Source organism: Setaria viridis, chromosome 4 (assembly GCF_005286985.2).
Source record: "Setaria viridis chromosome 4, Setaria_viridis_v4.0, whole genome shotgun sequence".
NCBI lineage: Eukaryota > Viridiplantae > Streptophyta > Magnoliopsida > Poales > Poaceae > Setaria > Setaria viridis.
In genome coordinates this window covers 38,748,060-38,764,392 of record NC_048266.2, presented here as the reverse complement: position 1 = coordinate 38,764,392, position 16,333 = coordinate 38,748,060, and the positions used below count along the sequence as shown (strand labels likewise).

The window sequence follows — 16,333 nt, the reverse complement described above, 5'->3', positions numbered from 1 at the left end:
GCCACCATTCCAAGTTGCAATTCTAGAGCAGTCACATTTAACTGTATTATCCACTAATAGCCATACAACTATTTAGATTTGTCACACGACAAATGATGTTAGCATATTGGTGATCAGAAGTGCCTGTCAAGGTTTTCACTAATATATGATTAGGAAAAGTAGTAGCCTGATGTGTATGTTTGTGGCCATGTTTACACCCAAAACGACACCATTTTGGAACGGATAGCCATACAATTTGGTCCAATAGAACTACGAGGGGTCATTTTGTATTACAATTGTATAATTGCAGCTTATCATGTTATACGCATGTTATTATACAAAAATACACCTTTCAGTCATGGGAAAATAATTTTAATTCTCTTTTCAGGATGAGACAACATTCATATGGTATTCAAAAGGGAGGGAAAAATGTTTGAGCTTAAGCTTTATGTCAGTTGTGGTTCTTGGACAGAAGACTGTACGCAGTTCATTTTGTAATGAAAAAGACATGTTCTCCATTATTCATTGCATACCAAAACTATTCTAAGGATTTCATAATTTTGCAGATAAAATTTCTGCGACAGCGTTGTCCGGATAAGGAGTCCCAGTCCTTATCACTTATTTACAAAAATGGAGAGCGATCACTTGACTTGGTATTTGCATTGCAACATTTTAAGTCAGTTTGCTTTGTAAGCTTGTACTGTCCATTTTTCCTTACTGGCACCATATCTTTTGTAAACTATGACCAGATCTTTTCTTCTTACAATAGTTGTGCATGCACTTCTTTTCCTGGCTGTTTTTGCATGTCTTATCTCGGCACAAATTTAATTCTTCATATAGGTGCATCTTGATTTCAGTAACCTTTGTGACTGCTGGATGAGCTTATAGTGAATTTTGGATATTTAGCTATGATATTAACACCTACCACATTTGCTTGTTAGCTTACTTTCTTTTCCTTTTCAGACATTGTTGGCTAATTGGCAAGGTACGGGCCCCTCACAGATTCTGTAATCGCCCTGCAGGCCAACATTTTAGCAGGAGGGTTTACCAATTTTTTAACTGAAACAACAACTCATTGAAATGCCATTCTCTTGAAGTATAATGTGATTTTTTTATCTTTTCTCAGTCAAATCATTCTCTGCATTTCAGGTGATTTTTTCAGTCAAATCATTCTCTGCATTAGAAGGTACTCGCCCAAATCATGTCAGCTTTAGTGTGGACTCTTTATTGTTTCTATTTATTTTGGAAATTTTGAAAGCATGGTAGTGTGGTACTATAGTATGTATGAATTTCCAAGACAAACTATCTGGGGTTTATTTGCAAACTATTGCTGTAGCAAAAAATTATGGTTCATGCCTCCTTGTCAATGCAATTATGGTCCTTGCCTCCTGGTCAATGCATTGCTCCATTATCTATGTGTTTTGGTAGTGATAAGAAATGGCACTCTAGAAAAACTAGAGTATGCAAATGAAAACTGTGTATAAAATTGAGCAATGCATATTTCCCGTAGCCCATAGGCCATGAAAGCCTGTAATATTTCAGAACGAATGTTAGTTATGTATCATGCTGAGTCTAAAAAGCAAGCATTCTTTAAGGTGGTAATAGCTAAAAATATTGAACATACATGCATAACCAAAGCATTGTGGATGTTAATCCAAAAACAAAGTTGCTCTTCATATTCCATCTTTCTAGGGTCAATCTTCTCCAGCCATTTTATCAGCATTTTGGGACACAAAGGGACCATCTGTAAAATGTAAATCAAGTTCTTTAACAAGTTTGCATCTTCTGGTGTTTGCAGTGGGGGCCTCATATTCAGGTACTCAGACACAACCATCTGTTGTTGACGAGGTGTATTCAATGCCTCCACACGGTGGACAAGCAGAGACACATGCCTCTACGGAAGAGGATGGTAAATGTTGCACGTGCTTCCTTCATGCTATTATTCTACCTGTGTTAATAGGTTTGTCTCATCACTCATGTGCCAATGTTGCATTAGATTGCGATGAGAACATCATATTTGAGGACGACAAGGAAGAGGAAGAGGGGCACCTTTTTGGAGGCCAAGGTACACCCTGCTGCATCTAAGTGACGCTCAACTTATCTTGTTTCAAAAATCTAACACTTCATACTCATGCTAATGATTAGAACCTAATGATTGGGAAGCTGATGAGGATGTGGATCTTGAGACGGCGAATGAAGATCCCAACGAACCTGATGTACCGGATCCATACGATGCGGTTTATGCCAATGTCCGTAACGAGACGCACATGCTCAAGCCAAAGGATAACTGCGAGCACTGCAATGCAAAGAAGTGTGAGTCCGAGCCACCTGGATTCTGTTGTCGTAATGGAAAGATTCATCTTTCCACCCCCGAGACACCATTGGAACTCGTGAGACTGTGGTCGAGCTCGGACACTGATGCTAGGCATTTCCGTGCAAACATCAGATATTTCAATGGTCACTTCTCTTTCACTTCTCTTTACTGTAAACTTGATCGTTTGACCACCGACATGAGAAATTGTGGAATCTACACATTTTGTGCCCATGGACAAATCTACCATAACATACGATCATTTGGTAAAGAGGATGGTCACGAACATTGACACCTTGAGCTTTATTTTTACAACGACGATCCGTCACTTGAGCATAGGCTCCGCAAGTGCCGTGAGAAGTCTACCCAAGAAGGTAGGGAGGTCATCTAGAGGCTAAAGGATATCTTACATGGAATTAATCCCTACTCAGAGAATCTTAGGAGTATGGGTCAGGTTGACAACCTTGAGGATTACCATGTCGAGTTGAACCTTGACCAACGGCTGGACCAGAGAACTTGACCAACGGCTAGACCAGAGAACATATAACGTGCCATTAACATCAGAGGTTGCTGCCGTTTGGATTGAGGGTAGCGAGCGTCGGGGCCAGTTCGATAATAGTGTTGTCCTCCAAGGAAAGGATAGATCGATCCATGGCATTCGGTCCTATCATGGGTGCTATGACGCTCTCTCATACTCGCTGTTCTTTCCAAGAGGTGAGCTCGGGTGGCACAACTGCATTCCAAAAGTTAGTGTGACTGAGGTTGAAGTCAATAAAGCTCGAGCGATCCGCAAGGCGCGTGCTGATGGTGGTGGTGACGATGATGCTAGTAAATTCAGATGTCTTTATAGTGTCTTTAAGCATCTTGCAATGATTTTGGCAGCTAGGAAGTTTGGTAACAGCTATCCAAACGGGCGGGCATTCCGCTACTTCTAGATTTTTCTTAGTATAATGCAAGAGTAATATAGTTTTAAACCACATTTTGGCAGTTTTTTTAAACAAACCAGCGCGATAATGTGCCTATATTTGTATTAATAAAGGAGGGAAGCTTTTAAAGTATTTGGTGTCATAAGCCTGTTAGTTTACCGTATATACAAAATTCATAACTAATCAGAGTAACATACAACTATACAAAGAGCGTTGGAATGCCATCTCCCTCTTCCCCTTCCTTTTTGGCTAGCGTCCCCTAACCACCGTTGAGCAACCAAACAAGCAACCAAACAGTCCTCACGAGAAATCCACGTCGGAATGAACAGGGTGGCCTCCACGACGCGAGACATGGTTCTCAACGTTTTCGCCTCAACCGTGCACCACATGCGGCTGCCTCCTGCAAACTGCATGAGTAATTAGAGGCAACAATGTCATTTCTAATAATATGTCTAAGATTTGCTAGAACTAGAAGTGCATTTATTTAGGGGTATATGGAGTATGCTTACACATTTAGCAATGTAGCATGTATTAATTCTATAATATTTGTATAGCTCGTACACACTAGCCGCATTTGACTTACATGCCATCTCAAATTTTCATTTTATGTTAAATAAGGAGTTTAAATCGAGAAAGATGACATAAATAACAGGGGCATGTGCCCCTTAAGTAAACCTATTCACAACATTTGATCATTATGGTAATCAAAGTTAGCAAGAAGGTTCAACCAACGTCAAGCAAACAAACACTTCTCAGGAAGGTATCCACATTGGGATGAACAGGGCGGCCTCCGCGATGCGAGACAGGATTCTCAACGTAGAAGAAAAGAGATCATATCAATCGCTGTTTGTTTGTTCATCAGTCCAATTTTCCAAGTAAGAAGTACATAAACAGAAGTCATTATACTCAAACTCAAACACAAACCAGCTCTGACCAAATAAAAAACAAGACCACACTGAAAACTAACACTCATGCTTCCATCAAAGATGGATCGGATCACTACAGCTCATCAGACTTGGGCAGCTCCCCACAATCAACTATGACGACTTTGGCCTTGGGGACACCAGTCGGCTGGCCTACAGCCTCAATCTTGTGGACAACATCCATTCCACTAAGCACCTTGCCAAACACAACGTGTATCCCGTCCAACTTCTTCGGTAACCTTTGCACAGAGAAGCAACAAGCACACGATCAGCAACAAACAGTAATCTCAAATAGGAGAGAAGGAAAAATCTTTTGCATAAACTATAATGATGCTTGTGGTGATTAAAAATGAAGGACCAATGATTCTCGAGGACCATCTGGAAAAGATTTACCGGTTTCCTGGTACGGTGGTGATGAAAAACTGGCATCCGTTTGTATCTTTCCCATAATTGGCCATGGAAATAGTACCTGCAACGCAGTTGGACATCAGGCATCAGCGATCGCTGATCGACTTGCTCGCTGTGAATATCTCTTGCTACAACTAAGGTTTCAAGCAGCGTAGTTATGTTAGTCACCAGCTTCAGCGTGACCGAGCTTGAAGTTCTCATCAGGGAAAATCTCGCCGTCATAGATGGAATCGCAGCCCGTTCCGTCGCCGTTCAAGAAATCACCTCCCTGGATCATGAATCCTGGAATGATCCTGTGGAATGTGGACCCCTTGTAGAAGAGTGGTTTACCGTGCGAGCCCAGTCCTTTCTCTCCTGTATAACAAGAGAGTTGTGAGGACATGGATCAGAAAGAAAGCCCATTCCTTTTTTTTAACAAGTATATTTATTGATTAAACTTTTGAGACATATATGATGGTTAGGAAGCATACATACCTGTGGAAATTGCTCTGAAGTTCTCTGAACAAAGAAAAAAGACAGTTAACCTTTTCGCTCATGTCATCACAAGAAAACCAACACCCGCATTTGTTGAACCAAACAACATAATTAAATTGCTAGTACCTGCTGTTTTAGGAACAGTCTTCCCAAAGAGTCCAATGACAATCCGGCCTATGACGACCCGTGACCATTCAAACGTTAGTTAGATGGGGGCATCAAGTATCAGGAACCAGCATACATACACAAATAAAGATGATACAACTAGGGAGGCAAACTAAGGCAGCCATCTTAAGATACCAAAGCCGGCCAATCTTATCAACCTCAATTTTTGGCAATGGTGAGGAAGATCATGATGAAAGAAACTTCTTGTTGCATATAAGAACATTATCCAACCATAAGGATGGCGATGGCGATGGCGATGGCATAGCATGCACAAACGGAAGAGATCAGAGGAGGAAGCCGCCGGCGCAAACCTTCAGGCTTGCCGTCGATCTGCATGTCGAAGAAGACCTTGTTGGTGACCTCGGTCAGCTCCGCGGCTGATTCTCCATGTGCCTGTGGACAGCGGAGGCATGCATCAACGAAGGGATCTCAGGACGATGCATGCAGATGGATGGATGGATGGATGGATGGATGGACGAGACGAGCACCTGGGGTAGCATCAGGGCGGCTGCGCCGAGAGCCAGCCACAGGCACAGGGTGACGGGCCTCGCCGCCGTGCTCCTCCTCGTCCACCCACTCGACATCGTCATCGCCGATCACCTATGGTTCCTCCTCGTCGCCGATCACTCTGCTCGCCGATGAGACTCAACTTCTTCTTAAGTTCCAATTCTTCAGCGTCCACGGTCCTTGCAAAGAGGAGGCCTGACCGGTGAGCCAGTGCGTAAACTTGAAGGGTCTGTGGGAGCTGATCGCCCTGGACCGCACAATGAACTCATGCAACTGCCTGTTAGCTACAAATAGACTCTTGGCCAGTATTACAGCAAGGATAAGCAGATCACGCGGTAATCGCAGGTCGCCATAACACAATTAACACCACCATGTGGCCCAGGTCCTCATATTGGATTTTGTCCTTTTGTTTTCAACTTGAATTGAAATTGCACCGATTCAACAAGTGTACAACTTGTCCACAAAAGTGCAGTACAACAGAAGTAAAATGTGATATACTTACTAGCTATGTCCTAAGTCACTGTCCTCTTGGTTTTCACTTGCATTGCGTTGCACCGGGTCAGCAGGTTCACAACTTGTCCAATACAAGCGTAGTACAATAGAGTAACTGGAAAGTGATCTACTAGCTATATCCCAAGTCATTGTACACAAACTACTGATATGCAAAAACAAGAATCATCAACCGATGCAGAAGTTTGCTTCGCTTCTCTCCACTAGCGAATTTGGTGTGCATTTACTGTCAGCAGCTGGTAATCAAAATACCACCATGCCAGCAGGATAGTTGCCTCACAGATAACAGACAAGCATTTGCTCTCCAGGTCCCAGACCCTCAGTCTTCAGTCTTTAGATGCACTGGCAGCTGGCTCTTTCTTTTCGCCATACCTCTGCATTCGAATTGCAAGCGGAGTTTAGTAAGCGACGCATGATGAATAATGAATTATAATCCACCAAATTTCGGATCATTGATTTCGAATTTCAGTCAATTCTAGGGAGCATGTATTGTCAATTGACATGATGTAAGACCATTGACCTCAAAATAAATGGTGGTGGGTCAATGTACTGTATAATACCAAGCAGATAACTGAATCAAATTACTGCAATTTCCAAGCTCCTAATAAGTTCCTCTATTTTGATACCGGTAACTTAGAAAATAAACTAGGGGTGAAGCGCAAAGACTCTTAACTCAGTTCTGATTGCTTCCAAGGCACCAAGCTAACAAGCAGCAATGCATCACTGGACCATGAACTGGTTATTATTGATTAGACCTAGACACAATCAGCAGAGTAACCACTGACCACTGGGCATAAATTCACTTTGAGAAACCCTGCTACTGTGCTACAAAGCATGATCTGTGTAACTTTCATGCAGCAAAACTAATCAAAACAATTCAGCAACATAGAGGTCTCACCTGCTTTCCAAAGGTGAACGGGACATACTTGTACTTGATCATATGCATAATCTGTCGCTTCATTGTCAGGAAAAAGAGCACGATCCAATAACAGAGAAGTATTGGCCAGAAGACAGGAACGTCGAATACAGAGAAGAAGGTCATGACGAAAGCAATGCAAAAGGCTTTCGTGATAGCATACCTGAAACAAGATTAATTTGTTAACATAGTTTCAACAGAAAAAAAAGGGACAAAAAAGGACAGAAATTTACTAGCTAGTGAAACACCAAAGGTTGACTGAGTAGGCTAGTAACATGATGTTCCTAATTTAGTCTACACTTCTGAAGAAGCAGATTGTTCCCAGGAAAAGCAAATGGCTATCAAAATTCAGCTTGATAGGAACCAGAGAGCAGTGCCAAAATATTTTTCATGGTTATTTTCAGCAAATGATGCCTTATATTAAACAATTATACTGATAATTTTTCATGGTTATTTTCATAGGTTACAAATATTTAATACGAAATTGATCTTTGATTTACAAAACTGTACCAAAAGTAATCATGAAAAAATTGGAATGTATTTTTCTAACGTAGAGCATCATGTTATAAGTCCATGGACAAAATCTGAAATTAAAACTCAATTTGTACGCGAAGAAACAAAAAAGAGAAATCTAATTAAGGGGTAGATTGGACCAAATGAAATAGTTCGGGGGAGTAAAATGAGTCTAAATTTTTCTTAGGGGTTTAAGTGGACAAAGTAAATAGGTGATGGGAGTAAAATGGACTTTTTCCATTTCACTATAAAAATAGAATATCAAAAGGTGAACTGTTACTCAAAAGAAATAAATTTACAAAAACAAAACAGTTCCACAAGGAAATGGAGCCTGTATTTCTTAGACAAATGCATCACAAAAACTCTGCATAGCAGTAACTATTAAGAAATTCGATGGAGTGCTAAAAAGAACGTACTATGTTATTTTCATAGGAATCAATATTCATTGGCACTAGCTAGGATATCCCCTGCCATCTATTTATTTATTATTTTATCCCATGGTGCACACATAACATCAGTCAATGAAATTTATATGGCTCTAAGCCTCGAACAATACTAAGTACAACTGTACCAGTACCACTGCAGCGGAGGGATGCCAACACTTGTTTTCCAGCAGCTAAATAAGTACTATTAAATAAATAAACAAAAACGATTTCACATGCAGTGCATGGACCGTGAGACAAATTTGGCTGGTTGGTTAGTGAGCGGTGATCTAAATAAGCACTAATGGTCCATACCAAGCATAACGGTCCAACTGAAATCTGACACAAATCAGCATTTCTTTGTGATCCCTTCTACAAATTGCATCTCCAATTGGATAGTACTGAGAACTACCAGTGAAGTACTATCCCATCAGACATCATTTCGGATGTACTGCGCGCGCAATCTGTGAGAAACATTGGCTAGCTGGTTGGCTGGTGGATTTGATATTAACTAGCCATAGCTGTTTCAAACGAAATCTAACACAAAGGCAACATAAATCTACGACTGGACTGTCTTATAAAATTGGATCCCCAGTTCCAAGCAATCAGCTAGGCAGGCTAATGGGCCGAGCATAGGCCAAAATGAGCTAGGGCAGAATCACAGTCGCACACCAGAACTTGAACTCGGGGAGGCGGCGGACGAAGGGCCTGAACTCGTCGGAGCCGCGGGTGGGGAGCCCGGGCCCTGCGTCGAGCGCCTCGAGCTCCGGGTCGACCATGGGGGAGAGGAAGCCGATGAAGAGGTTGAGCAGGTAGATGCCCAGCCCGTAGGTGACGACGTAGAAGCCCTGCACGAAGTACACCCGCAGCGCGTACACCGCGGCGGCGACGAGCGTGCCCGCCCACCGCCGCGCCATGTGCGGCGCCGCGCGGTCCAGGTGGTGCTGGAACGCCCGCGACGCCTCCGCGCGCCACCGCTCCACCGTGCCGCTGGCGCCGACGGGAGTGGGCTCCATCGCCGCCGCTTCGGATCCGGGGGGTTCGGTCTGGTTAGGTTTCGTATCTGGTGGCAATCGCGGGCAGAGGAGGAAGAAGACTGGAAGAGGATTCACACATGCCGTGGATTCCGGAGCTCACGTGCTAGAAAAGAGTAATATCACAAAAAAAAACATTTCTTCAGATAATAGTCTACTACTGTTTCTACTTTATGAAATTTTTTCCTTCTTCACAAAACAAAACACCTTTTCAGATATTTACTCCTTCCTCTTTTTTTTTGAAATAATACTCCTTCCATTTTTAAATGTATGACATTTAGGATGGTTATTACGCTTTTGGTCACGTGCCGTGAAAAATAAGGTGATTGTTAAACATACGAGAAAATGTGGTTCTTCAAAACAGAAACAAGAAACTTACTCCTAACATTGAAGAGAGACTTCCGCAATATGTCCTAGCATCTCTACACGGACATTTCGTTTAGGCCCCGTTTGGATCATTGGAATTGAATTCCATCCTAATAATCATAATTTAGACACAAATTAATTAAGCTAATATAATTGTATGTGGAATATAGTTGTATATTATAGTTGGTGATACGGGAGAGATACTTGTATGCTATAGAGAAGCGAGTCTAAGAGCGTGCTATAAGAATTGAATTCCATCTAATAACCATAATCTATAGAATCAATTTCCATCTCCCACCCCATAAATTTAATATAGGCTTATATCTAAACTTTGGAAAGTTGTGGAATGCCACATTCCAACATAAATTAGCCAACTCCATTAAATAGATTCCAATTCCTTGGACCCAAACGGGGCCTTAATTCTTTTTTTTTTGAAACTTCATTTCGTTTAATTCCACAATTACAATTCCTGAATCTTGTATACACGAAGGAGCAGCGGCTGTTAAATTTCTGCTTGAACTGCCTCTAGAGTAGCCAGCCGGTGTACTGGAGTGTGGAGTACTACAGCTACAAGACTGATGAAACAATGCTAGAAATCGAAAATCATATCTTCATCCCCATCTTCTTCGTCCAGCTGACTATCTTCATCCAGCTTCTCGCACTCGAACAGATATGGTGCATTGTCCTCTGCATTCTCCTTGGTGTCATTCAGCTCTATGACACGGACCATCTTCTCACAGATTGAGGATTGAACTAACCCTTCTGAGACGTCCTGATTTGATCCTAGCCCAAGAAGCGTGATGCATTCGTCTTGGAACTCTTTATCGTTGGACGACAAGATCAGCCCAGCAATTGATTCTGCAAGGTCAGGAACATATTCACGAACCTGAAACGATATAAAGAACATGATGCATTCAGCTGTAATCATAAGTATAGAAGCAACAAGAACACACCTAACAATTCCCATATTTAAGGCCCAAAGTTGCAAATGATTCAGCTCAATACACATGTTTAAGGCCATAACCAGTTGAAAACCAGCCGGAATTCATGTGTCCTTGTGATAGAGAATACTCCAAGGGCATAGTTGAGGTTAGGAATTTGTAGGCTGTTAGTTAACAGAAAAATCAAAAGCATATTGCATAATGTTACTTGACAGAAAACAGAAGGCACATACCCTCTGACCATGACAACTGAGAAAATCTCCAGCATGATCTGCTTTCAAGTGAGATAATGCAGACTTGAGTGCCTTCCTTACAAGGTGTCTATCTTGTTGAGATCCCTGGCATTCTTGCATAGCAGTGGCTAGAGCAAGTCAAGGACAACCAGGGAAAAGTCCCAACCTTCCATATATAAATTGAGGCTTTCAATAAAAAAAACGAAAATAAAGCTTGTGAATGTCTAAAGCGTATGCAGTGCAAAGAATGGAAACTGGATATCATTCAAGGTAAGTGTGAATGGCAATATCAACACGAGCAAATGCCATGTCATCCCACTCAAGAACAGCATTTCCTTCATCATCTATGAAACCACCTTTTAACTTGAAACCATAGCTTTGCCAGTCTATGCTCACCAACACATCAAAGGAGGATTGTGATATGGGACAAGGTACAAAATCTTCAAAATACAAAACCTGAAATTGTTCCAACCAACAGTGGGATGAACAATCAGCTCAGTTGAATCATGCTGCTTTAACTCCTCTAATCTCACTGAACACAAGAAAGAATGCATCTCAACAGAGCTACTTTGTTGATAGTATACTATGTCCAGAAGTTACAAGTCACATGAACAAGTAAACCCATTGTCAATGCAAAATCAGATTGTTGTGGCATGCGAAAATGCTGCCTGCAACCTGAATTTGGTTGCTGGGCATGAGGTACAAGAAATACTTCTTCAGGGGAAAAAGAGGTATAACCGAAAGCTCTGTGGTGCAAACCTTTGTGGACGAACAATTTACTGTCCAACAACTTAAATCAGATGCAGTGCGTGCAATCAGTATGACTACTTCAACATGTAGCCCTTTAGCTTTTCTTCTGTCTACATTGTTTGCTGCTCCAGTTCCAATCTTTAGAAGATCTCTGAAGTAAGGAAGTAAAGTAAAACTTACTAATCATGTTAAATATGGTGGCACACCAATCTGAGGGTTTATAATACCATAATAATTAGATATTAGATGATACACAGGTGTTTATTAGCATGCCAATGGCTGAATATTAATGAAAACAGACCAGATAGCATCAAGGTATGGACATAGGAGCTTAGCACATGCATGCCCGAAAGATCCAAAGAGATTGGGGTTGGGCAATGAGGGAAAAAGGACAAATACTCATTGTATGGTTTGTTTCCTGTTGGCCACCATACACATTTTTTCTCATGGTATTCAGTTGTGTGTTGACTACAGGAACCCTCTTAGGCCCATATCAGTAAAGCAAAACTTTCGGTGTCTTCAAATATAAAGATATGGATGTCTTAAACCTTAAATGTGTCAATGCAAACATACTATAATTATGAGTGTAAAATATGTTTTAGCAGTGGTTCTTCATTATCTTTCTCCTATTTTGAATCCTAACACAGAAAGCATGACATTAATGAACATCAAGAAAGACAAAAACTATAGTAATTGAGTATTTAATGAAAAATGAAAAATGAAGTGATCTTCGAACAAGGTGGATCAACGACAAATTCCAAGGAACATGTAAAAGAAACTCCAGCAATATCATCTAGCCTTCTAAATTGCAAGTTCAAAAAAATAAAGCTAAAAGATGAATTCTAATGATGAACAAATATTGATGAAAGAGCAAATACAAAGATAGCAGAAATATACATATCATTTATGGTATTTGCAACACTTATTTTGGAGGAAAGACTAATAGCAATTACGAACAGAAATCAGTAAGCTCAGTAAAGGGAGAAAAGCAAAAAAAAAAAAAGGATTAGCACAACCATTTCTAGTTGACTTCAGGTAAGCATAAATATCTTGGAGCACATATTAGCAATTTCAGTAAAACAATTATAGCAACATATGAGACAAATATGTAAGAGTCATGATGGAATTTTTTCCCTTACCTATTCAGTGTGCATGTGTCACAATTATCACAAGTGTTTCCATGGGAGAGTGCATAGTCTTTGAGGCCACAAACTAGCCGGTCACTACTTGATGCCATAACAGAATGATGGACATCATCAGAATATTGTGGTAGACAGACATTTCTTGATTCAGCACTGCCTATTTGCTCAACAAAGAGCTCACATGCTAAATTCTAGGTGCAAAATAAACAGAAAGACAGTAACTTAAGTTGTTAGCCCCAACATAAAGGAAGGTAAATACAGGAAGATTCTCCAATTACATGTATCATTTACATTCAACAAGCCACATGAAATGTAGCGTGACTTGACTGCTGACAATTATAAGCAGCTTTAGGCCTGTTATGATTCTCGTTCCAGTTAATCAGCTCAGGGACATATATAATCTATTAGTTCTCTCTTTTTCTCTTTCCAAGACATTATTACTAGTAAATTCAGGGCCAATGCCATTCTGATCAATTATCTACAGCTGCAGGCATTGCCAAGATCAAACATATGTTGCGTTCTAAACGTATCAATTTTTTTTCATATGTAGGAATGCTAGACTCCGGTTGTTTTGTCATTGCAGCATATACTGACAAAGGCTGAATTTGGATACCAGTATGTTTCCATCAAACCAGTGCATTTGATCTTTAGAAGATCTGGATGGCATTAAATTTACTATTGTTTCAACCAATTAAAGGCCAAACAAATGGACATGCGAGAAGGAAACTGGAAACCCAACTGACTTAGCCCTTGAAACAAGGAAAACATAATATAATACACATCCATGAAACAACACTGTTTAATGCTACTGTACAGTCACTCAGCAAATATGGAACTGGGCATTTTGAGTCGAAGATGCAACGACTAAAGACTGAAGGCATTAAGGACAGGTAAAATTTGAGATCACATTTGACAACTGTGAACCTATTAAACTGCAAAGGAGCATTGAAAATGAAAAGGTGCAAAATACTTTGCTTACAACTTGAGGAAAGATAACAGTTCAGAAATACTTACTGCTGCTCTTAAGACAAGTATCTGCATAGGTTAAAAAAAGAAACAATCAAGTCAGACAATCTTGAAGCCAACACCAAAAACAGAAATGCTTAACTGTGCCAAGTTGACACTGAATAATTCTACCATCTTTGCAAATAACTTCAGTATGTCTCTACCATAAGATCATTATCAATGTTCTAATACTGATAGGTTGACAAATAAAAGTTACGATAAAAAAAATTCCTTGACCCCCCATTATGGGAAGTGGGAACAACTATTCATCTAATTCATCGTTTGCAGTAATGTAAATACTGTTCCTGGCTAGATGGAAAGAAGGACAAGGATATGTATGAAGAATTATTAACCAGGATTTGACATGGATTTTATAAACTATTGCATATAACATCTATCTGGAGGCTAAAGGGATTATAGCCGTCATGGAATCAAACAATCTGGATGGCATTGCCAATCTTTTAAGTCAACCTAAAACTCTCTAGATTCACCATTAATTTCAGCTAGATGAAAGATGTGCAAAACTAGCATCTCATAATTTGAAAACCAACATCAAGCTAATCCCACCTTTTCAGTAAATGTTAAAAGATGATTTCATAATGATCAAACTTTATTTAGCCTTTGAACATGCAATTTCTAGTCTAAGTACGTTAGCAACTTATTATATCAAAAAGAAGAAACGGAATTGTGACACAGGTGATTGGCAAACACATCCTGATGGAAGGTAATACAAATCCATAGAAAACCAGATTTCAGTAGCTAACATTCAAAAGTTTAACTATGCTGTTGTCTAAAGTTAAGTAGGTAAGCGAATTAGCAAAAGAAAAATATTCTGTTTACCAAGACAGACCTTATGGAAGAAGCCAACCAACCATAATATAAAATCATCAGCATCAGCTTCATTTGAGAGACAAAGGCAGACTTCAGTTCCACTGTGTCAAGAAATGCATGCAGGATTTAATCAACCACAGTATTCATATGGCGAAATCAAAGTAAAAAAATATGGCTTACCTGAATGTTGCATGATTTTTGTATGTGGTAGCCAGCTTGGTGAACCTTGCACTTGATAACTCTTCCTGAAGATTAAATCGATAACGATAAATGGCTTCATCATTGATTCCTACAGAATGGGAAATAGGCAAGAAATCATCAATGGCCATCCTGAATTCACAAAATCATCGATGAAACAAAAAACAACCTTCTCTGGTATATATTTATGCCTTTCCATCACAAATGCAAGTGATGGATATTACAGTAATGACTTGTACAACCAAACAGGGAAAAAAAGGTGTGTAAAGAAGTTCTCCGAAATATATAAATCCTAAATAGATATAAGTAGGTAGCACAAAATTTCAACATACTTTTCATTTCTCAGTTTTCTGGATTAATTCAAGAAACTGTAAAGAAAACTACATTGCGTAAAAAGAGAGAAAGAAACAGAAAGGAAAAAAAAGCAATAACAACATATGAAACAAATGCGTGAAGCAAGAAAACATCATATTTCAGAGCATCATGGTGAGAGTTTGCCAATCCTGCACTCCCATGTTTATATGGTTCCTGCTATCTGTTTATTATCATTGCTATCAAGTTGTACAGTTTTATATCAGGCAAATTGTCAAGATACTATGCAACCAATTTAAGAACAAGAGGCCAATACAACCAAGTGATTTAGAATGACTAGAAGTAATGGATTCCTAGTACAGTTCTTCATTTCAAGCAATATTCATTAACACCAACAGAACAAAGAACTATGTCATACATTGAAATAGAAAACATACCAGTAGTTGTGATTAAGAGAGTGCCATCTGCAAGTAGATAGAAACTGCATAAGACAGAGGAAGATGAACAGAAACAAGAACTACTCCATTACCTCCATCAAACCAAACGAAGATAATAACAAAGGAAAATGTCAGTGAAGAATATTTGTCCACCATACCATCACACCATCATATTAGAGAAATGCCTACACCAGTCTCTATTCTCTAGCATGCTATAATTGAAATGTGGATTGAGGAAAAAACTTAATGGTGTTGTTGCGTACTAGAGATACTACTTTAGCAAACATCAGAATTGAATTTTTCAGGCAATTTGCAAAAGAAGGTGCACCGCATTAATCGCGTACCCCATTTTTCCACGGGAGTCTCACGGGCCAGGTCGTCGAGCTCCAGGAACTCCTCCAGTTTGCTCCCCACCCCAGTGTCGGAAACTGCAACAGCCAACGGTCCACTGAATGTAAGCATTACCTAATTTAAGGGTTCGTCGCTCCTCCCGATGGAAGCGGAATTAAGGACGGAACGCCGCCGCAGCCTACATTACCGGAGACACGCAGCGGCGAGGGGCTGGCGGGTTCGGCGGGGCCTTTGAGGGAGACCGTGAGCCGGCACGGCGACTCGGACATCCGGCAGCGCTGCACCGCCCAGTATACCAACTGAAATGGAGGCGCAAACGATGAACCGTGAGGAGGTGTGGTGCGGAATTGGGAGGGGTTTGGAAGGGGAGAGAAGCTTACGGAGTGGAGCAGCTTCCGATGGGGAGAGGAGGCGGACGGCATGGTGAGGCCAACTCGGTTGGTGCTCCTCTCTGCGACGCAGTTTCTGAAGAGGAAGTCGCGGATCCTCGAGCCGGTCGCCGGAGTTCCGCCGCCCTCACAGACCGCCGTCGCGGCGCGCCACTCCGTCCGAGTGGAGACCGGATGGTCGTGAACCAAAATATGAGACAAAGCGAGGGTGTCTGCGCAAAAGTACATACCAGACGCAACCCCAGACTCCTATCTGGGCCGCACAAACTGTTCGGACGGTCAAGTTGGGC

The 16,333-nt window shown here is 40.8% G+C and overlaps 3 protein-coding genes across 6 annotated transcripts; all 3 read right to left on the bottom strand.

Moving 5' to 3' along the window:
• Nucleotides 1-4,023: 4,023 nt before the first annotated feature.
• Nucleotides 4,024-5,933, bottom strand: LOC117853755 (peptidyl-prolyl cis-trans isomerase CYP20-1). The gene is made up of 7 exons (XM_034736042.2): nucleotides 5,675-5,933; nucleotides 5,498-5,579; nucleotides 5,148-5,195; nucleotides 5,022-5,045; nucleotides 4,716-4,901; nucleotides 4,533-4,608; nucleotides 4,024-4,378 (listed from the first exon to the last, which is right to left on the bottom strand). Exons 1-7 carry the CDS (start codon nucleotides 5,774-5,776, stop codon nucleotides 4,216-4,218), a joined length of 681 nt encoding a protein of 226 aa, XP_034591933.1. The 5' UTR covers nucleotides 5,777-5,933; the 3' UTR covers nucleotides 4,024-4,215.
• Nucleotides 5,934-6,084: 151 nt separating this feature from the next.
• On the bottom strand, nucleotides 6,085-9,163 carry LOC117853756 (protein RER1A). The gene is made up of 3 exons (XM_034736043.2): nucleotides 8,727-9,163; nucleotides 7,102-7,282; nucleotides 6,085-6,577 (listed from the first exon to the last, which is right to left on the bottom strand). The coding sequence occupies exons 1-3, from the start codon at nucleotides 9,068-9,070 to the stop codon at nucleotides 6,530-6,532; spliced, it is 573 nt and encodes a 190-aa protein (XP_034591934.1). The 5' UTR covers nucleotides 9,071-9,163; the 3' UTR covers nucleotides 6,085-6,529.
• A 653-nt stretch (nucleotides 9,164-9,816) lies between these two features.
• On the bottom strand, nucleotides 9,817-16,305 carry LOC117853067 (type 2 DNA topoisomerase 6 subunit B-like). Of its 4 annotated transcripts, none has more exons than XR_004640013.2 (13): nucleotides 16,035-16,305; nucleotides 15,842-15,953; nucleotides 15,648-15,731; nucleotides 15,304-15,330; nucleotides 14,537-14,645; nucleotides 14,376-14,457; nucleotides 13,535-13,555; nucleotides 12,518-12,711; nucleotides 11,388-11,529; nucleotides 10,891-11,084; nucleotides 10,629-10,752; nucleotides 10,408-10,559; nucleotides 10,207-10,312 (listed from the first exon to the last, which is right to left on the bottom strand). XR_004640013.2 is itself a non-coding variant. In XM_034735430.2 (13 exons), exons 1-12 carry the CDS (start codon nucleotides 16,269-16,271, stop codon nucleotides 10,453-10,455), a joined length of 1,398 nt encoding a protein of 465 aa, XP_034591321.1. In that variant the 5' UTR covers nucleotides 16,272-16,305; the 3' UTR covers nucleotides 10,207-10,312; nucleotides 10,408-10,452. The 4 variants fall into 4 exon arrangements, 2 of the variants coding, with proteins under 2 accessions (XP_034591320.1, XP_034591321.1); XM_034735430.2 differs by having other exon boundaries at nucleotides 10,408-10,524; XM_034735429.2 differs by lacking the exon at nucleotides 10,408-10,559 and having other exon boundaries at nucleotides 9,817-10,340.
• Between the last annotated feature and the right edge of the window lie 28 nt (nucleotides 16,306-16,333).